The 22,568-nt window shown below is 36.8% G+C and overlaps 1 protein-coding gene across 2 annotated transcripts; it reads right to left on the reverse strand.

The window, feature by feature from the left end:
* Window positions 1-12,915: 12,915 nt before the first annotated feature.
* Window positions 12,916-21,522, reverse strand: LOC141436209 (uncharacterized). 2 transcript variants are annotated; one of them, XM_074099099.1, is made up of 2 exons: window positions 21,323-21,522; window positions 12,916-14,007 (listed from the first exon to the last, which is right to left on the reverse strand). In XM_074099099.1, exon 2 carries the CDS (start codon window positions 13,986-13,988, stop codon window positions 13,089-13,091), a length of 900 nt encoding a protein of 299 aa, XP_073955200.1. In that variant the 5' UTR covers window positions 13,989-14,007; window positions 21,323-21,522; the 3' UTR covers window positions 12,916-13,088. The 2 variants fall into 2 exon arrangements, with proteins under 2 accessions (XP_073955200.1, XP_073955201.1); XM_074099100.1 differs by lacking the exon at window positions 21,323-21,522 and adding an exon at window positions 15,272-15,345.
* Window positions 21,523-22,568: the final 1,046 nt, after the last annotated feature.

Below are 22,568 nucleotides of genomic sequence, written 5' to 3' on the forward strand. Positions count from 1 at the left end.
TGTTACCTCAGAACTTCGCCCTTTATTATGAACCGGTTTGAATATTTTTTTGCGTTCGTCTAGGAATGTTTTCACCTAATCCATAACCACCAAATCAGGATCTGATGATTGGATCCCAAGGGAATCGAGGGAACTCTTCAAATGTTGTAGCGACGCCTATGGTAATTTTGATATATTTAGTAGTAACTCGTGCATTTGCTTTTGAAAATCATTATTTGGTGGATTGGAACTGATGATGAAGACCACAGTTGACCATCGGAGCTATTACTCAATAACAAATATTTCACGGGTTGAATTTCAATTACTTTAACACAGTTGCTAAGCAATTTATGCTCCTCGTAATGCATATGGTGGAATGGAATGGGTAGTGAAGCACCAGGACTCCTCAATAATAAACGTCTCTGCATCGGAAAAAGCAATCTTTTCTAAAAGTTGACGTGCAGTTGACATTAAACTATTGCATTCATTAGGTCGCGGGTGAGCAAAGAAATTCTTTTAGTTCATTAAGTAAATGATTGTCTATATAACGCATATACGGTCGGTTCTCTTACTTATATACATACAGTTTTTCATACTAGTTGCATAGAAAAGTGGATACTTATATCGAAAATACAAACTGAGACATGGATGCACAGAAAAACCAGAAAAAGAGACCAGCACTGGGAATCGAACCCAGGTCCCTAGCATTCCGTGCTGCGTGCTATAACCCCTACACCACTGCTGGACAGGAATCTAGACACGAATTTTTCCTATGCATACATATCTCAGGTTGCTTATTTCTACTTTGCTACTTAAGCAGCAGCACTAGCGACATCTATGTTGCGTCGACAGACGTCACACTCTTTCGGAACCAACCGCGCACCCAGAGAATACTTATGTTAGGTTGTATATGTTATGTTAGGGCACCGCCGCCGACTGTACAAGAGCATTTTAGTATTAAGTCAGGAACCTTACCCGATGTAACTTTTACTCCACTTTACTACGAAAAACATTTGCAATATCAAAGTTTATGCTCCCTTTAAAAATGTAATATAATTTGCACTCCGCTAAATGTATGAAGGTAAGGTATGCAACCATTCCATTATCATAAAAAAGTGTCGGTTTGCTGTACAGAAGTACAGTACACAGATATTGAACAGTGTTTCGAAATTCATTTATATTGTGAAATAATCGATTGACGATGGGATGGCGAAGTGTTTAGAGAAGCTAGGTCCTGGGTTTGATTCCAGGCCGGGGCAGATATTTGTTTGAATCTTTGTTCTCGGGTCTTGAATGATTAATATTAATTTATCTTTATAAGTATGTTTATCCCTTGCCTAGTATTCATAGTACAAGATTTGCTTATTTGGGACTAGGTCAATTGGTGTCAAATGCCATGATATTTATTTATTTAAACGACATTTTGCACATATCTATGGCATATATATGCTGTAGCATATTATTAACTTGCTACTCCGCAACTAAATAATTGAGCAAAGCAAATTGTAATGTGAACGGCGTGAAGCAGTACGCGGTCGCACTCACCTTTATAAAGATCTTCCGAAAAGTTCGAAACTAGTCGGACCGTTTTCTGACTTAAAAACGTGAGTATAACCGTGTTATTTTTAGTTTGGATGATATTAATAAAATTATTTTTAAAATAGTTTTGTTTAAATGAAATGTTGCTATTATTTGCCTTGTGCTATTGGCACTGACGATCATTTTTTTTCAATCCTTTTTGCACGTTACTGTAATTTTAATAGACGGTGCTTTAAAACAAACCGTTGTTTCTTCTCATATTCAGACTTCTGTCCCTAACACACATGCTAAAGAGAAAATGTTTTACAAATATTTTACATTCAGATTTGAATGGTTTTTTCTTTTTTTTAATTGTATGTCGATTACTAGGATATTGAATATTCCTCCACGAACAAAATGGCAATTACAAAAAAAATATTTCCAAATAGGTAATTGATACTTTCTGGTGAATACCTTTTAAACAACTGTAAAGGTGTATGTATCATCGTTACTGTTTTCCCAGTATTAACTGTGACCAGTATGAGCTTTCGTCGCTCCTCGGAATTACGAAGAAATAAAACTTTTATAATACCCTGACATTTTAGGGCCTGGTTTTTGCCGCTTTTTAAAATGTTTGTCATTCCTGTTTACATTCGGGGTCGGTTTTTTTGGGCAGTTTGTTTCAGACGCGATATCTTTCTTTGGAATTATGTTCAGTCAAGTACTAACATGTTTAGAGGCAAGCATTTGAAATAATCTAGAAGCAATAAATGGAGCTCTGAATCATTTCAACCGCCGTTTCCTTTGTGTTCAGAAAATCTAAGGACATCTGCGAACAAACAAACACCAACGATATCACTTACCATACCTACGCAAGTATATTTAATTATTTAAAAAAACGACCAAATGGCCTAGTGGTTAGAGAACCTGACTACGAAGCTTGAGGTCCCGGGTTCAATTCCCGTGTCGGGGCAGATATTTGTATGAAAAATACGAATGTTTGTTCTCGGGTCTTGGGTGTTTATTATGTATTTAAGTATGTATCTATCTATATATAATTATATTTATCCGTTGCTTAGTACCCATAACACAAGCTTTGCTTGCCGTGATATTTATTTATTTATATTTATTAAGTATATCTAAACCAAATATAAGTCATTCTTCTTAAACTTACAATTTACATAGAGATTTTAATATTAAATAAAATACTTGAAATATATTAGTTGAAGCTTTTGCTCGCAAATTCGTCTCCCAAGTTTTTCTTTAATGCAGCTGGACAATTTTCCTGGATAAAAACTATCCCATGTGTTTTTGCAGGGGCTCAAACTTTTTCTCAAAATTTTATATAAATCGGCTCACCGGTTTAAGCGTATTCCGTATTTATAATGTTAGCAAGATAAAGATAGAGATTTAAATGAGCTAGCTGAAACTCGCCTCTCTCCCTAATTGAAACCCCAAAAAGCCCTTTAAATAGAAACAAACTGAAACAACGAAGCGGTCACTAGAAGTCAACACCCCAACTGCATGTTAAAATGACAAATTGTTTGTGGCACGTGCCAAGGGAACTTTTTGACTGATTAGAGACAATATTGACTTTTCACTTGTTACGGGCCGAATTTCGCACATTGATTGAATTCGTTAAAACAATTGAAAGTTCGCTTTTCAACGCTCCTGTTTTTAACTGGTCGCGAATTAGACGTTTTGCAAAAGCAAAGGCGCTCGAAGAAGTAAAAAAAAGTTAAACCATTTCAATAAAAAAATACTATTATAATTGTGAGAAGGCATACAATGACAAGGTACTAATAGCTCAGCTTGAAATTACTCCACAAGCTCTTAGCCTATTGTTTTGCCACACATTTCACTCCTATACGAACATAGTTCTGTTGTCATTGTCCTATACATCAGATTATCGTTCGTTGGACGTGGCCATCGAAAGCAATAATTCTTTGTAGCAATTCAGTGTTTGTTTTACCAACTGCCTGAAAGAGAGTTATGTTTTTCTAGCGTATGTATTTATACGTCTATTTCTTTGCTCTTCTAACTAGAGCAGATATATAACATTATCTATCATCGATGATCGTCTGACATCTGGTAGCATTGTGTACGGGCGTGTTGCTCTGAAGATGAGCTCGAGTTCGAAACTCGTCAGTGTAGTGTGGTGGTGGTGATAGATGGGTTTTTGTCATTTTTGTGTGTTCTTACAGCGTGGGGGTGGATGAACACACATTTGTTGAATAGATTTAGCTATTATAAGGTCGCGAGTAAGCACGGTAACTGTTTATAGTTCTTGTCTAAAAAATATAATATAAATAAATAAATATCACGGGACAATTCACACCAATTGACCTAGTCCCAAAGTAAGCTTAGCAAAGCTTGTATTATGGGTACTAAGCAACGGATAAATATAATTAAATAGATATAGATACATACTTAGATACATACCTAAATACAAATTAAACACCCAAGACCCGAGAACAAACATTCGTATTTTTCATACAAATATCTGCCCCGACACGGGAATCGAACCCGGGACCTCAAGCTTCGTAGTCAGATTCTCTAACCACTAGGCCATCTGGTTGTCAAAAATATAATAAATAGTATACCTATATATATAATAGGCCGTGGTGGCCTAGTGGTCAGACCTATCGCCTCTCAAGCAGAGGTTCGTGGGTTCAAACCCCGGCCCGCACCTCTGAGTTTTTCGAAATTCATGTGCGAAATTACATTTGAAATTTACCACGAGCTTTACGGTGAAGAAAAACATCGTGAGGAAGCCTGCACACACTTGTAAAGTAATCCAATGGTATGTGTGAAGTTCCCAATCCGCACTGGGCCCGCGTGGAAACTACGGCCCAAGCCCTCTCATTCTGAGAGGAGGCCTGTGCCCAGCAGTGGGACGTAAATAGACTGGGATGACATCTTAATGTTGCGAGTGAGCAAAGTAACTGTTTATAGTTCTTGTCTAGAAAAGTTAATATCGTCAACGCCATACTGACTGTTAAGTAAGTTACTGAGTTAATTCAGTCTTCCAGTTCATGTAGCTAGCAATAGTCGCCTTCAACGTACAATCACCCTGTAATTGCGTTGGTTCTAGCTGACTCGTCACTAAGACTCGAACGTTTACACTTTGAATAGATAGTCGTATATTGACTTGAATTAATCAAGCTAAAGGCCAAAATTGGTCTTACTTTTAACTCCTTTAAGGTTCCCTGCCTTAAAAAACACCTTATAGGGTCAGTCACATGTCTGTCTGTCCGTTTGTGACAGTCAAATGAATCCGAAACTAGGTACTGAAATGAATGAGGTGGTTAAAATTGGATGTTGACAAAATTTTTGTAGGTAAGTACATACCTACGTAGAATTACAGAAAAATCTTAAGGCGTGATGTTGTTTAAAGAAACAGTAAAGTTTCGCAAGGTGTAGAAAAATACGGAGCCCTCGTTGCGAGTTTTTTTTTAATTGCTCTCACTTTTAAAAGTAAATGAAGTTAGTTACTTAATAATTATCTCTCCGTCCATAGAGTCCACACCACACACACACGGACCACAAGAAGAAGTGTAGGCAGACCCCAGATGAGATGGTCTGATGACATAAAGAGTTACGCCGGACCGTACTGGCTTAGGAAGATGGAGAATAGGACGGAGTGGAGGAGATTAGGAGAGGGTTACATCCAGCAGTGGATAGATAAAGCCTGAAAAAGAAGAAGGAGAGAAGAGAGAATTATCTCTCTGGCTACGTACGCACTTTGTGGCTAACCGCGCGGTTTTAGCGTGCCGTCCCTCTTCAAAGTATCGCTTGAGAAAGAGGCGGTGCGCCAAAATCATCATCCGTTTCCGTTTCCGATCCGATTGCTCGTTTGTCCCCTATTCCATAAAAAAACCGCGCGGTTAGCCACGTAGTGCATACATAGCCTTAGTCTGCGCATGCGGTCATAAAAGCTCCTGGAAATTAAAGCACTGAGGTAGACTGAAAGGTAGTGACCTAATTTCTATCCAGTTATTAAGATTCGTCTGTCTTCTGACAGTTTATGAAATAAATCAATGCCGTTGCTCTACATAGAATAAAACTATGAGAAATACTTGTAAAAAAAAACTTGGTTCAAGATTTACTAGATAGCAGTAGAACACTGTAAGCTCTTATACATAAACACGACACGATACGGTATCGTCGTACCACGACGCGGCATCATTTCACGATGCGACGTCGTCAAGTATCTTCAATCAATGCAATACAAGTGCAATCTTTTTTTAAATTTCCACGACACAATGTCGCATCGGGAAACAAGCTAATTTAATTTAAAGAAATAATAATGGTGTAATGTAGTTTAAAGAAATTATGGCTGGACACTGACACCTGAGATGAGACTGTTTCGCTTTTGCAATGGTTTGTAATATTTCTTTTGTTTTATGTTAGTTTTAATGTAAATAATGTTGTATTTATTTTCTCTCTTTTGAGTATTTCTGATTTGTCTCTTCACCGTACGTAATTTTCACTGTCTGCTTATCCTTTATATAACCAAATGTTTTCTCCTAACTAGGTTAGCTGGAAGAGATCCCTTTTTAGGGATAAGCTCGCCTCTGTTCTCCTCTCTGTGTATTTGTATTTTTATTTTTATGTGCAATAAAGAGTTTACATACATACATACAATCCGACTTCGTGTCGTGGAAAATCACAGTGCAATCGTTCGTAAATTTCCATTAGACGATGTCGCATCGTGAAACGATACCGTGTCGTACGTAACACGACATCAAATCGTACCGTGGTTATGTGTAAGAGCCCTATTGGTGGTATTGTATGACTCCATTCATGTGTTTTTATTATTTAAGTCACATTTCAATCATATAACAAGTAGATCTAGAGTTTTACAAAAAGATCTTACCCTGTATGTACCTACACTGTATACAATATACCCCCAAGTCATTGAATATTAATAAATCGTGTTAGGATTTATTCTATTAATATTTAAAATGGACCCTTTTCGGTGCCATATTCCGAGTACGAATGCTTTTCCAAAAAAATCTAAAAGCCATTTGGAATTTCTCACAAAATATTCGAATGAAACCACTCACCGAAGGCAATTTCCTTTTTTCCAGTAACACGGCCTCCTATTACACACACAGTAGCGTAATGTCCTTTATTAAATGTAAATAAATTTTATGTAATTATTGTAAGTATTGATTTGTGGTGCTCAATAAGGAATATTTGTGAACTAAAAGAATTTCCTTGCTCACCCGCGACCTTACGATAGCTAAGCTTATGCAAAATATGTTCATGCAGTTCCTCCACCTTCACACTGTAAGAACACACACAAATCACACAAACCTATCCATCACCACCACCACACTACACTGACGCGTTTCGAACTCAACCAGAGCTCATCTTCAGAGTGACACAACCGTACATCATGCTACCAGTTGTTAGACTAACGAACCACCACCACCATTTTAATTGGTCACTGTAACTCCCCAAGTACCCCCATATATTTTATAAAACAAAACAAAACTACCCACAAATTGTTAATAATTTTTTTTAACCGTCCTTAGTCGTCTTATAGTTCATTGATATGGACCTCCGCAAAGTAACGCCTGATTCAATAAATTAGGAATATTTGTATTGTAATGTCGCGAACGGTTTTAAATTAGATTAATTATTTAAACACGAAAAACAGTAACATTTAAGGGATTTAGTTTCGTTACGTAGCTACAGGTCGATTCACGAGCGCTGCTGGTACGAATGGATTGGATGAGTGAATGAAAGTATTTGTGTGTTACCTATTTGAATACACTTCACACAAACATGAAAATGTCACGCATCAGTCATGAGTGTGAGCGCTCACGAATAATCATTGCTTTTATACACTAGATACTTACTTATTTACTTTTTTTTTATAAACTAGGTACTCATTAAGTGAAATGTAACATTTCTTTTGAGTAAATAAATGTCTTTAACCAAATAATTGCTTTATTTGTTTAGTATAAAGTAACGGTGTAAAAGAAACCGCTCTTTAAACGTCGACCCAGCAATTGCTTGTAAAAATTGGTCCGGCAGTTGATAATAAAAGGGTAGGGTGTGCTCTGTGTGTGCCTCTACCTGGCCCCAATACTCTAGTCACGATCGGCAACTTTCAGTTTGATGGCTGACTGGGGCGCGCTTTGTGTAGTTAAGTAGCAAGTATACTTGCTGATGCGACAGTAGCTAGCTAACAGTAGGTAATATATATATTATTATTGTATAGTGTATTAGTATAAATCCATACCAATATTATAAATGCGAAAATGGTGTGTATGCCCGTCTTTCACGTCGAAACAGAGCGACGGATTGACGTTATTTTTGGCATAGAGATAGTTTATGGGCCAGAGAGTGACCAAGGCTACTTTTCAACCGACTTCAAAAAAGGAGGAAGTTCTAAATTCAAAAAACATGTAGCAAAAACTGGTAGTATAAATAATATAATACTGTATCTTCTAAATTGTAAAACAATTCCGGAAGGGAGGAGTGGAACCATTAGTTGATACCTCCAAGATATATATTTTTTAAATAGTGGCGTGGAGCGAAAAGTAACCCAAAGAGTGGGAGATAAATGGGTTTGATGTGTCTTAGAACAACACTTGCAGTTAAGTAAAAAACATTAAGACTAACCTGTGTAGATCCTATTGTATTGATTGCTTTGATATGATTAATTAAAAGACAGAGTTAAGTTATTAAAATTCAACGTCATTTCATTTAAGATTGGTTTTTGGGGTCTTTTTGTAAATTTTATTTCAACTCCAAATTTTCCCGTAAAATCCACATCGGAATTATACGTCGTACGTCGTAGTAAGTATCGTTATCGGGATGACCGTAAAAGTAACAAAAATTAAGAGTAGAAATAAAAAATACAAAAAGACTCCAAAAACCAACCGGGTGAGCGATTAGTTCCAATGGAGTGTTGAAAGGTTCTCGATGAGGGCTACAACACAGATGTCCCTAGTGTCGCTGCTTAAGTGACTAAATTAGAAAAACAAACAAAAATATTCAACTTTAAAGTGCAAATTATCATTAAAATCGAGCGTCCCCCCCCCCCTCTAAAATCTAAACCGGTAGGTGGAAAATTTTGAAAAAATTCAGTATGGTAGTAAGTATATCAAACTTTCAAGGAAAACTATAACGGCTAAGTTTGCTTGAAAATATTAGTAGTTTAAGAGTAAATAGCACCCTAAGGTATAAAATATACCTAAACTTAGAAGATTTCGTATAAAATACGAAATCATTAGAAAAACATTACTTATTTTTTTCGAAATGGCTACGGAACCCTATTATGGGCGTGTCCGACATGCTCTTGGCCAGTTTTATTTCTAAGTCTGTAGAATATTTTATAGACGAGACTAATAATCTACGGGTAATAAACTAAAGCGGTAAAAAACGCTACAAAATGTAATTTGTTTAAATAAGGACGGAAACAATTTTATTTTGAAATACTCGTAACGAATCTCAAAACAGAATGGGCATATGAAAAAAAGCAATACAAACAATATCGCCTGTGTTTACAATTTGAGCCAAACTGCCAATTGCTGGATTCAAACTAATGTATACAAAATAACAGGCGCTTTTAACAGTCCAAAAAATGGCCTTTCTAGTGGGCGGATGACGGATGCAATTTTCCGTCAAAATCATTTCGAACGATATACGTAATATGGATATGACTACAAATTGGTTTAAAAAAGAGAACATAATTGAAAAATAGTTAGATTATATTTTATTGTTGTATTAAAAAATCACATTTTCTATATTAGGTACTTAATATTTTCAGTGCATTATTTTATAGTTCGCTATCCATCTACGATGTAAGAGGTGCGTATTCGTAAAGTGATACTTCACCATTATGGGAGCCGTGGTGGCCGAGTGGTTTGACCTACGGCCTCTCAAGCAGAGGATCGTGGGTTCAAATCCCGGCTCGCACCTCTGAGTTTTTCGGAATTCATGTGCGAAATTACATTTGAAATTTACCACGAGCTTTACGGTGAAGGAAAACATCGTGAGGAAACCTGCACAAACCTGCGAAGCAATTCAATGGTGTGTGTGAAGTTCCCAATCCGCACTGGGCCCGCGTGGGAACTACGGCCCAAGCCCTCTCATTCCGAGAGGACGCCTGTGCCCAGCAGTGGGACGTATATAGGCTGGGATGATGATGATGACCATTATTAGGAACATTATAACCATCACTCAAATTCCTTTAATTTATTTCAAACAAAAATATTAATCGTAGTTAAATAAAAGTCTTATCTACCTATCATTTGCATCCATCGCACACCCTTTGTTTATATCAAACATGTTTGACAAGCTTTAAATTTGCAACATTCAGTATGTCATCATCATCATCATCAGCCGGAAGACGTCCACTGCTGAACAAAGGCCTCCCCTTAGAACGCTACAATGAACGATAACTCGCCACTTGCATCCACCGGTTTCCCGCCACTCTCACGATGTCGTCAGTCCACCTGGTGGGAGGCCTGCCAACGCTTCGTCTTCCGGTTCGTGGTCGCCACTCTAGGAATTTTCTCCCCCAACGGTTATATTTTTCCAGCTATTTTGGTGACTTTATTTCTTCGACGAATTTCCGTATTCCGGAAAGTATGTAAAGCCATCATAATAATTATGTAAACCATTTTTCCACCACTTTCGGCTTTTTAATTGAGCTGAAATTTTGCATACTATATAAATTCCAGTCATTCATCTGGTCTGATGACAACGTGTGAGTTGCGGGCATCCGATGCAAGTGGCGAGTTGTCGTTCACTGTGGCGTTCTAAGGAGGACTTTTGTTTACTGGGACGACTTTCAAATTATAATGATGATGATATTTCAAGACAACGCCGGGTCTATTTTTCCGTTGTTGGTCCTGGCAACACTTTCACTTCATCTACTTTAGTTTGCGCCAAAAAAATTGGCCTAATACAATCGTGGAATTACGGCATTTCCTCAAGGCCGTCAAGGAACTTTCGACTCTATCCCAAGTAAACACAGTTCACTAATTAGGATACGTTGTATTGTCATCTAAGTGCCTAAGGCAAGGGTCTAAGAGATATCGTAAATCATACTAAGTTGGCGTGCGAGGAAACTTAGTTAGTATGAAAAACTGCTGCTTTTACCGCTAAAGGAAGTTGCGAAATACACGTTATCTTAGCAAAAGTTAAGCGTACGAGTAAGTGTGATAATGATGTATCTTATACTTTACGTTGAACACAAATTTGATTTTAGTTTGAAGCTCGAAAAAAAAATTGACAATGTTGATAGTAGCGATACCTAGCTATTATTTGACGACCAGATGGCCTAGTGGTTAGAGAACCTGACTACGAAGCTTGAGGTCCCGGGTTCGATTCCCGTGTCGGGGCAGATATTTGTATGAAAAATACGAATGTTTGTTCTCGGGTATTGGGTGTTTCATTATATTTATCCGTTGCTTAGTACCCATAACACAAGCTTTGCTAAGCTTACTTTGGGACTAGGTCAATTGGTGTGAATTGTCCCGTGATATTTATTAATTTATTTATTATAATTTATTTAATACTATACTTAGAGCGAACTAATGGATGATTGCCCTTTTTCATAGTAAAAAAATTGATGTTGGATTATTTAGATAAGAAGCCGTGGTGGCCTAGTGATTTGACTTATGTTCGTGTGTTCAAACCCCGGCCTGCACCTCTGAGTTTTTAGAATTTCAATTTGAAATTTACCACGAGCTTTACGGCGAAGGAAAACATCGTGAGGAAACCTGCACACACCTGTGAAGTAATTCAATGGTATGTGTGAATTTCCCAATCCGCACTGGGCCCTATGCCCAGCAGTGGGGCATAAATAGGCTGGGATGATGTAGGATTATTAAGTGGTTTCGTAGTAACTTATTAAATCAACTCAAATATATCTAACTCCTAGGCAGGTATCTACGTGTATTTATTTTATCTGATCTGGTTAATTATCTTCAAATACTATGATAACTAAATATCAGTAAGATTGGTTTTGCATTTTTTTTCCATATTATTATCCAAAATACAAACTGAAACATAGATGCACAGAAAAACCAGAAAAAGAGACCAACGCTGGGAATCGAACCCAGGTCCTCAGCATCCTGTGCTGCGTGCTATACCTCTACACCACCACTGGACAGGAGTACAGACACAAATTTCTCCTATGCACCACATATCTCAGCTTGTTTGTTTCTTATTTAGTCACTTAAGCAGCGACACTAGCGACATCTATGTTGTAGCCCTCGAGACACTTTCAACACTCCTTCTCTTGTCCGGGTGAGCGGTTAGTTCCGATGTAAATACTTATCCAAATTAAAAAAAAAAAAAACTATTTTGGTGCATCCCAATTGCCTTGAATCCGCCAAACGTTTTAGGTCTTATTATGTTGGGTGGCATTCTATATAAACTTACGCAGAAGAAAAATTACCATCATTTACCACCACGACCTTTCGCTTCCGATTCATGTAAGAGATAAGTTAACATACATTATACCCGAGGCCTAGTACGTCATAAAAAGCCCGTAGATCACACTTTATAGAAACAGGCTTTTCTTTGCATATGAAGCTGCAGGAAAATCCGGTTAACGCGCGAGGGACGAAATGAGAGTGATTATTCTCCCTTTAACTAGATAAAAGTAAGTTGGAGTATAGGAAAAGCGACGTTCTTTTTTAACCCCGATGCAAAAAGAGGAGTGTTATAAGTTTGACCGCTATGTGTGTCTGTATGTCTGTCTGTGGCACCGTAGCTCTTAAACGGGTGGACCGATTTGAATCCAAACTAATATTATAAATGCAAAAGTGTATGTTTGTCCGTCTTTCACGTCGAAACAGATCGACGAATCGAAGTGATTTTTGGCATAGAGATAGCTCATGGGCCCGAGAGTGACATAAGCTACTTTTTATCCCGGAAAAATGCACAGTTCCCGAGGGAACTGCGCGCGATAACCGAATTCCACGCGGGAAAAGCTAGTTTAATATATCAAAGTAAGCTTCACTGCGTCTAATAGTTAACTGGCCTGCATTAGAAAAAAAAAAATTTTATTTCTTAAAAATTAAAGAAGACAATTATGCTTTCCAATGCGATCTCTAGGAAATAAAATAACTTAGGGCTCAAGGCTGAAGTAATTGATGAATTTGATTATTATGGAACCAGCGAGATACACAAGTGATAGGAAAGTTAATTTAAAAAATCGTCTTAATTAATTACTATCCGGAGCTACCAATAAATTTAATTGTTTAATTTAATTGTGTGTTGTGTTGTTGTGTGTCACCTAGTAACATAGTTTTAGTGCTAGTTCTAGTCATAGTTTTAGGTGGTACTTTTTGGAGCCAAAATAAACTTTTCTTTCTTTCTTTCTTTCTAATTTGTTTAGTAAATTTACTAATCCATTGTTTTACTCAAAAAACACAAGCAGTATGAATATGAGATAATACAAAAAACATTTTTTTCTCAACTTTATTTCAAAATAACATCATGTTGCCTCAATAATGTTAAAACAGCGATGAAAATACATTTACAAACGTGAGCGGTAAACTTAACTTCATCTAGTAAAAATAATAGTACCCAAGTAGTAAAAAAAATAAGATCCTTCAGTCTATAATGTTTACTTTAACTTGCTCTAGAAGTTTCGATTTCGTTCGGTTAATTTTCTTGTATTTTGGGTTAGCCTTCACCGATCTTCTGATGCTGCTCCTAGTCATAACTCTGTCGAAAATTTCTTCACTGGTGTCTTCGCTTCCATCATCAGAAAAATGATTATTCATACTATCCTCCATTTTCTTTGGTCTGATTACTAGGTGATCCAAATTATTCGTTGGCTCAGGTGCGAAAGAGTTGTCATCGTCACTCATAACTCTTTCACTGCTATTTTGTCTTGTCAGTATTCCCTTCTCTGAAAATGGAACTTCTAACTTCCCAGATTTTTTTTCATCTTTTTTCTTATTACACTCGCGACTACAAGGCTTGTATTTCATTGGAGAGAAATCGACTCGTCGCAAGAAACTAATTGATTCCGCAAACCTTCTGCTGTACTTGCGTGTTGTTTTTGTCTCCGAATTATTCGGTTCCGACTTCGCGTTGCTTTCGTCATTTTCCATAGCTACGCCCGAATCCGAATTCGAATCGAGAGGCGCGACAATATTTATTTCGGGCAAACTTATTTCTTCGTGAATTTTCAACTTTCTATTAAGTTCCTCGATAAGTTCTGCCTGCTTTTGTATGATATCATCTTTCTCCGCGAGTTGTTTTGTAACTGTTTCTTTACTTATCGCTAAGTTCACTTCGTAATTTTGAAGTTCACTTGACAAAAACTCGAGTTCTTTTCTTCTGTTAGCCTCTAATTTTTTTATTATATCCGTTTGTTTCTGATGTGACTCTTTTAACTTTTTTACTTCTTGTTTGTGAGTGGTGGTCAAGAATTTGATTATGTTGATGGCTTCTTGTAGTGTTGAAGGTTGAAGCAGGTCTTGTTTGTTGTTGTTTCGAGACATTGTAGTTCCCGAATTGGATCTGTAACAACAAGAACGATCGATTAATGGAGTAATTATTGTGCAACAATGAAGCCCTAATTGGCAGTGTTAACCTTGTGCAACACATGATTAACAGTGAGATGTATCGGAAACTGTTTATAATCATATTATTTTAAAAAACATTTTATGGATTATTCCATCTGTGTTTGATTGTACTTTTATTGTTTCGCAATTAGAATTCTTTATACATATTACATAGTAGAACCCTACATAATAGTCCTGTATCTATATCTTGAATGAAATATGAATCAGTTGGGAAATGAATTATTTGAGGACAATTTCAATATTTATCTCAAAAATGGCTGAACCTATTTTGATAAAACATGCCTGAGAACCATTGCTAGAAAACCTGTTTTCAAATAAAAAACCGAATTAAAATCGGTTCACCCGTTTAAGAGCTACGGTGCCACAGACAGCGACACAGACACGCATAGCAGTCAAACTTATACTCGTAACACCCCTCTGTTTGACGAAAAGCCAGGCTCTAGTAGTAAATTTATCCATAGTTGTGAAATTTAGCGAATATTCATACACCCACAATACACTTAATCTAATACACTAACCACGTCAGGTATTCAGCCAGGATTCCACGTTTAGATACATAAGTCTACTGCTTACATACCGCTAACTTTGTTTATATATCTAACTATACACTGACACCGGAATTATAACATTGTCTTATTGTTCGGTTGACCTCTCGGAAATAAAACACGTGCATTTTTGTATCGTGTCCTACATTAAACAATACTTGTGTTTATATAATTAGTGACCATGATTGTAAGAATATAGAACAATGCCGTGGTAATTGAGCGAGTTGACCCACCGCGTCTCAAGTTAAACTATGACATTGGACTATGGGTTTGAAAGTTAGTCTAACGTTAAACGGTCAGTGTACTGAAATATTCCTAGTTAATTTAAAAACACCTTAAAGATTCGTAAATTCTGCACTTACTAAGTAAGTAGACAAGGTCTAATTAGTCTGTCAGTTTGATTACGAGTAGGTATCAAACAGTAAGTATAGGACACTTATATTTTGTTTTATCAATTGAACAATAGTACATTGTGTCTTAAGGGCGGTAAATAAGGAATTACGAAAGAGAGTTTATTAGAAGCCCGATGCCGAAGACTTAGGGCTTTAATGAGTCAATGTTCGTAATTCTAGTACCGCCCGTGCAACATACAATGTTTTTCATCACATTCGCGAGTAAAATTGTATATTTTGAAAAGAAAAACTAATATTTTACACAAATTTCCGATGCCGCTGAAGTTTTGACTGCGCTCTTGGCAGCGCCTGCGCCAGCTCACCAGTATATCACCATTTCGCAAAATTATTGCTCCCGAACTTGGTGCCGTGCGACGGTGCGACCGACATACATACATCGCGTTGCGCGCCCGACTGCTTTCCTGCGGTTTTCCAGCAATCTGCGCTTGAGGGGTGGGGTAACTCGAACCGGTGCGGGGCGGAGCGTGGCCATTCTGTACGTCAGTACTATTATATATTCTGTGGCACTATTTACGAGCAAGTGGGATTTAAAAAAAATGAAAATATAGCCAGTTAAAATCCCACGTGATGTCGCATCCGGTGCCGTGCAAAACTCTTTAGCACGGTGTGTGTGTGACACTCTCGAACTCTGACGCACCTCTTCTTTGTCATTTTTTGTTTGATTGACAAAAGAAAAATAGTGTCCAATATTTTCTGATGTTCGAACTGACAGACTTAATACTAATATTTTTAGATTTTTACCCAGAAAACTACCGAATACCTCTATTTAAACGATTTTAAAAGGAAGACGTTTGTTTAGAAATAACCATAATATAAGGGATGACTAAGAAATAAGAGTTAACAGGAAATAAATTAAAAAAAAAACTTAAGGATCTCTCTGTTACAATAGAGCTGTAATACGGTATTAATACAATGGAAGTTCAATGGGTTTTATTACAGTTATTATCCATAGATAAAAAATGTGTATTTCCTAATCCCCCTTTTGTAAGCCGCTTTAAGAAACAAAATTATCCCGCTCTCAAAAAATACAGAAGTGCCGCCAATCTTTTGTTTAATTATGTTTTGTCTTTTTATGACAAACTTAATAAGCTACCTAACAGGTAGTTGTATCTTTTTTCTTAATCCCAGAGTAAGAGCTTTAAAGAACTTAAGCTTTACAAATATGTAAAATAAATGCGGAATTAACTCTGTCTGCCTATTACCTCTTTCGCTTAAACTGCTGGACCAGTTTACATGAATTAGTGTGGAGACAATAAATTAGAAACCCTGCAAAGATCATGTGGTAGTTTTTATAAAAAAAAGCCATATTGTTTGGGCGGAATGGCAATAAAATAATTATTTTTAGAAGAAGTTGCATGCATCTGCTAGTTATTTATAATTAGTTACCTCTCACTACTGGACACCGGCCTCCTCTCAGTTTAAGAGCGTTTGGGCTGGAGTTCCTCCGCAGACACAAAGTGAATTGGGAACTTCATATACACTGGCGATCCCTATTTCAAATAGCGAACCTACTGTGTTAAAAATAAAGTTGTGTCAAAAACTTGTGGCGTATTACATATCATTTAATATATTGTAAATCTGTTTAAAAAAATATATACCTCGTTGAGTTTCTTGCCGGATTCTTCTCAACAGAGGTTTTTCCGAACCGGTGGTAGATTTTTTTTTGACATTCATAAGTGCTTGTTATAGCCTAATAAAGATATTATTTTGACTTTGACTTTGACACTTCAAATCAGGGATCAGTTTTAAATCTAGAATCGGTTCGGTTGTTCTAGATTATTACACCTTACGTACAAATGAACAAAGAAAATTCACCATCTACCTCACCTGTTATATTATTATAGTAAACATAATAGTACTTATATCAACCGTGCCGTGCCGTGGGATGAACTGCGTCAAAGCGAGTATAAAAACATGATGTAGGACGGAAAAGGTGAGACAAGTCCTTCTAGATCGTGTGATCGTACCTACTTAGTTAGTGTTTTGTCTTTAGATGTTAATTTACGTGGGAAATATTTTCTAGCTTAATTATAAACCTGTTAAAATTATAAAATTTGTTGCAAAGATATAAAAAAATCATCATAAACACTAAATACAGGATCAACCTAATAAACTGTCGTGTTGGTCAATTGATGTAGACCTTTTAACTGACGGGTATTATTTGTAGTGATTGTAAAAACGTGGTCACCTCGTATTTTATATTTAACATGTCAGAGAAAATTACATTCAATTAACAAAAGAGTGTAATATTAATACCGGGTATCCAACTAAACTAATTGAACCTCAAACTAACACACACTTTTAAGACACCCTGTTAGACAATAGTTATTTACTGAATCACCAACCAAGGTAGACCAAGGACCCTTTTAACGTTAAAAGACACGATATTTTTTTTGGCATATATATGCAATGATAACATGGTATTTACAGTGAAAAGGTTCCAATCAAGTTTACGATTCAGTTTTTTACAAGCTTTTATTTAGTTTCACCTGTCCCGTTGTCTGTCTGTCTGTCTGCCAGTCTGTAATCAAATCTTGCGAGTTAAATTCGACCAACTTCCAGTAGTCGGATTGACTTGAAAGACATACTTGTGTAAATTGCGTGACAATACAATAATCTGGTAGTGACATCTTGATGGTAGTCCGGCCAGGATCGTCTCCGCAGGGCAGAACTCTTCAACAGTTAATGACACCGACTTGAAATTTGGTATGCAAAAGTATTTTGGGTGACAATGCAAGATAAGTCGACAAAAGGTACAGTCAGCAAAAAAAGCTTGTGTTAAAAATTAAATTTTTACCAAAAACTTATTTGATTATACTATACACTAATAATAACAAAAACACACACCAGTTTAAGAAACGGAACAGTCACGGGCAACAGATATGAAGTATAAACCCAGCCGGTGATACAAAATAAAATGGTAATGTTTTTTGTGCCGTTAAACATACCGATATGTGTGATGTCGTTGAACGTTACAGAACGTTAATCAACTCGTTAAGTTTATTCAAAATTCATTCGCCAAATTAATTATAAAAATGAAGTTGCCGATGCTTACAATATATGCCATAGTGAAGTTTATTACCCCTAACCTACCTAAAATTGCTAAAAGTGACTCCGAAGCGGAAACGTTTCGTGTGCTCTGCCTACCCCATATTTGGGAATACAGGCGTGTTGTGTGTGTGTGTGTGTGTGGATTATTATCACCCATTACGCACCATGTTCACAACGAATAAATGGTTGATCGATTGAAGATTAACGAAAACGAGTTAAGTTGCTACTTATATAATTAAGGTATTCTTTGATTCGGCAATTAATTTCCGTTTACTTTGGAACTTGCACATTATTATCTAAAATTAATGAGGTACCTGTTAATTAGTAATCCTACTGCATTTTTTTGGCTATGACGTGCTATGACTCAATCCGAATTTTGCCTCGATTATTTAATAATTTTCAATCAAACATATTATTATGTATTGTTACCAACATCATTCTGGCAACTAATTTCTGATAATCGACGTCACGTGACGCGTGGAAGGCAATGAGGGCTATCATTTTTTGTCTCACTAGATGGCGCACTGTTGCGTGAGGTTTTTAAGTATGGCTTTCAAAGTCTGTTATTACGGGCGTGAAAACAAAGTTTAGATTAAAATCATATTTAATACACCTTAAAACCGTACCATAAAAATATGGAGGATGCCACAGTGTTGCATAGTCCCCGTTTTGTTCGAAAAAAAGGAGGGCAAAGGTTTCCGAAAGACAAAACTGTCTCAAAACACAGGCATTCATTGCCCCGGAACGCATATTTGCCATAATTAATTTCAGATATTGCAAAATATTCACAAAATTATTCTAATTATAAATAAACCCGCGTAGCTCACCCAAAAACTATGAGATTTTACATTTCGGAGACCTCACGCTACACTAGCGCCTCTAGTGGCGAATTCATACGCGATAGCCCTCATTGAGTAACATTATCCATACTAATCGTAATATTATAATTGCGAAAGAGTGTGTGTTTGGGTGTTTGTATGTTTGTCCGTTTTTCACGTCGAAACGGAGCGACGGATCGACGTGATTTTTGGCATAGACATAGTTTATGGGCCAGAGAGTGACATAGGCTACTTATTATTCCCGAGGGAACAGCGCGTGATAACTGAATTCCACGGGGGCGAAGCCGCGGGCAAAAGCTAGTATGTCAATAATTTGAAATGCGTTACCGAATTGTGTTATGTTGACGATGATTGAGTCTGTGATATATTATGTTGATGATTTTGGCGGAAATAGAAGAAATTCAATGGAGTGTGTGAAGTTCCCAATCCGCACTGGGCCCGCGTGGGAACTATGGCCCAAGCCCTCTCATTCTGAGAGGAAGTCTGTGCCCAGCAGTGGGACGTAGGTTGGGGATGGGATGAAACGAAGGCAGGTTAATCCTGCATGACATTCTTACTAATATAAATCTTAAAGTAAATCTGTTGGTCTACAATTCTCTTCATGACTAAATCAATGAGCTCTGGTTTAGATGTCATTTGGTATGGAGATAGTTTGAGATCTTAAGAAGGACATAGGATAGTACCTACCTATCCCGGAAAATCGCATAGTTCCTCCAGAATTTCGACAAAAGAATTCTTGGAAGACGAAGTTACGGGCTGAAACTATATTTAACAGGTATTTTCGTAGAGAAGCGCGATAGAAATGTATTTAATAATTAAGACCTCCGCAAAGTAACACTTAAATCAATCAATAATACTCGTGACTATAGTCGTAAAATATTCGGAAACTACTAGGTATAGTTAGTTACTAATCATTAGGTATTTGGTATGAAATTTTTAAGACAAAAGGTAGGTTCGGAGCAAACAAATATGACACGTATTCTGCTGCTAATAGCAACTTTGACTTGAACTTGCGTTCCCAACTGTACCTATTGAAATGTCAACAATGCCAGCTGTCAAACTGTGGCACGCGAAGAATTCGCTTAATAACAATACACATGTCAATTTTCCAGTTCTTTTCAGATAACATACGACAGGCGTTTAGAAAATAATTACAGATACATTTTTATGCTGATTTATGTAAAGCGCAAACACATCGCTGTATGTTACTTAGGGTTTAACTCAATGACACGAAATTGTGTATTTTTTTAGGTTTGCTTTGGTATATTTCAAATGTTAAACAGCAGCGAAATGAGGGCAAATGGATTAGAAATAGTTCATAGTATTAGGAATATAAAATTCTAGAAGTAGGTGTAGGAAACTCATAGGAAAACTAATAGGAGTAGATACAGTCGAACAATATGGTACGTATACGAGGGTGGAACATTTTAATAATTAATTTCACTATGATTATTGATTACCTTGACAAAAGTAAGGGATGTTAAAATGGGTATATTGCCGTTTCGGCAAAAAACTTATCGCAGTAGTTTCATTTCCCAAACGAATCTTTAGCATATTTACATTTCGCATTTTATTCATTTGGTCAAATTATCATTTGGCATAGTTTTACTTTGTCAAGTTTTATTACGACAAACGTAACCAAAATAAGTGTTTGTTCAAAATGACACTTCGCGCACGAACCATCCTCATAAACCAACTGCTACCAGAAAAGTAGGTTAGGTTAGGTTAGATCCGTCAAAATGACATTAGGTATAGCACAAAGGTTCCACCCTCGTTCATAATTCAGTTTGTTTGTCTGTATCTCCAGTCGCTAGGCAACCCCGCGAATGAGAGAACTGAGTTATTACGTCTTTGGTGCAACACTTAGTAGTTAGTGTGCACAACAATCCTAGCCATAATTGTAACCAAAGAGATTGCCTAAACAATTTAAACGACCCCATGGAAGTTGAGTTTTTATACCGTCGCGCTACTGGTACTGATATGAAGACTAATCCTTACTCTTTAATATTGGGAACTATTAGGGAATAAAATGTTCTCCCAGCATCCCTATTCCCAGCCAAATACAAAATGGCATGCTCCAAAATTAGAGTGAATAGGATGTTGCTAAGCAGTGAGTGCATTGACCTAATCTGCACATTATATCAGTTGAATTAGGGGTTAATTTCTAGTCGGTTTATTAAAAAATAGTCTCATCTATCAATGAAGTTGCAATTAGTGCCACAATCAAAAAAAAATGTGCTAGTTTTAAAAATAAGTTTAAAACTCTAAATACAAATTGTATTTAGAATACAAACACGATTAATATAAAATCTGAATCTAAACAGGTAAAAGAAAAGAAAACTAATTGCAATAATTGTATATAGGGCAGAATCTATAAATAAATATAAAATTCAATTAAGTACCTGATTGTATAAAATCCCAAAAACTCGACACTAATTAAATAGTTCGTTCAATCCAAAAAACAAATGCACAACGACTCCGTACACTTTCACTAGCGGTGGTCAAACACTGACTGAATGCAAAACTACTAAATTGACAGCTCGAAGTGAGTGCCGTTAATCACCATTCATTGTTACCAACCTGACTACACTATCGTTAATAACCCTCCCACAGAACTGTAGCCAAACCGGACTAAAGTCGTTATGAGATGTACAACAAGTGTATTAAAAAAGTTATGTGCGGCAAAGTGGTGGTTGGTCCTCATACATGAAAAGGTTCCGTAAAATATAAGTTGAGTATCTAACCGGATTCTGCTTAATGGAATCGGTGGTAGTTTTTTTTTCATTTCTATAAGATCGCAAAGCGTGGTGTAATCTGGTCTTTGAGGCCGAGACTCACTTTGGGTCACTGCGTCCTGGTAGTAAGTAAGTAAGTAACTATTTCTATAGTATTCTATAGGTAGCCTAAATTAAATATGTTGACGTCGACTTTCTAAGAAAATATCTAAGTGGAAAAAACGTTCTGATACGAAAAAAATTGTCTGGGCCTAACAATACAATACAATACAAACTCTTTATTGTACACCAACACATAGTAAGCAGTACAGATAAGAGGTATAACATAGAGATTTTTTAAGGTAAGCAATAGGCGCCTTATCGCTTCAGAGCGATCGCTTCCAGGCAACCTTTACAATGATTGAAAATACAAACTGAATATAGATGCACAGAAAAACCAGAAAAATAAGACCATCACTGGGAATCGAACCCAGGTCCTCGTATTCGACCATCAGTGGTGTAGCGGTATAGCACGCGGTACGGAATACCGAGGACCTGGGTTCGATTCCCAGTGATGGTCTTATTTTCTGTTTTTCTGTGCATCTATATTTTTTGTATTTTCAATAGGTTTTACGGGATGACCGTAAAAGTAAAATTTGGAATTGATAAAAATACAAAGATAAAAACCAATCTTAAAATTTGTATTCCTAAAAGTAGTATTTGTTGCATCGCTAAACAAAGTATTTGTTAAAAGATTCCCAGTGGCAGCCTTTAGGCAAGGAACCCTAAAAATTGATCAAAATAGACCGCGAGAGCAGATCTACAGGTTCTGCGAGCCAATGGCGCCCCACCCGGCCCTATACCACGAAGTGTAAAATTCGAACTTCGTATCTTGCCGTTTCGCTGAAGCTAATACTATCTAATACAAGAGTGA

The sequence above is a fragment of the Choristoneura fumiferana genome, chromosome 16, assembly GCF_025370935.1.
Source record: "Choristoneura fumiferana chromosome 16, NRCan_CFum_1, whole genome shotgun sequence".
NCBI classification, from domain to species: domain Eukaryota; kingdom Metazoa; phylum Arthropoda; class Insecta; order Lepidoptera; family Tortricidae; genus Choristoneura; species Choristoneura fumiferana.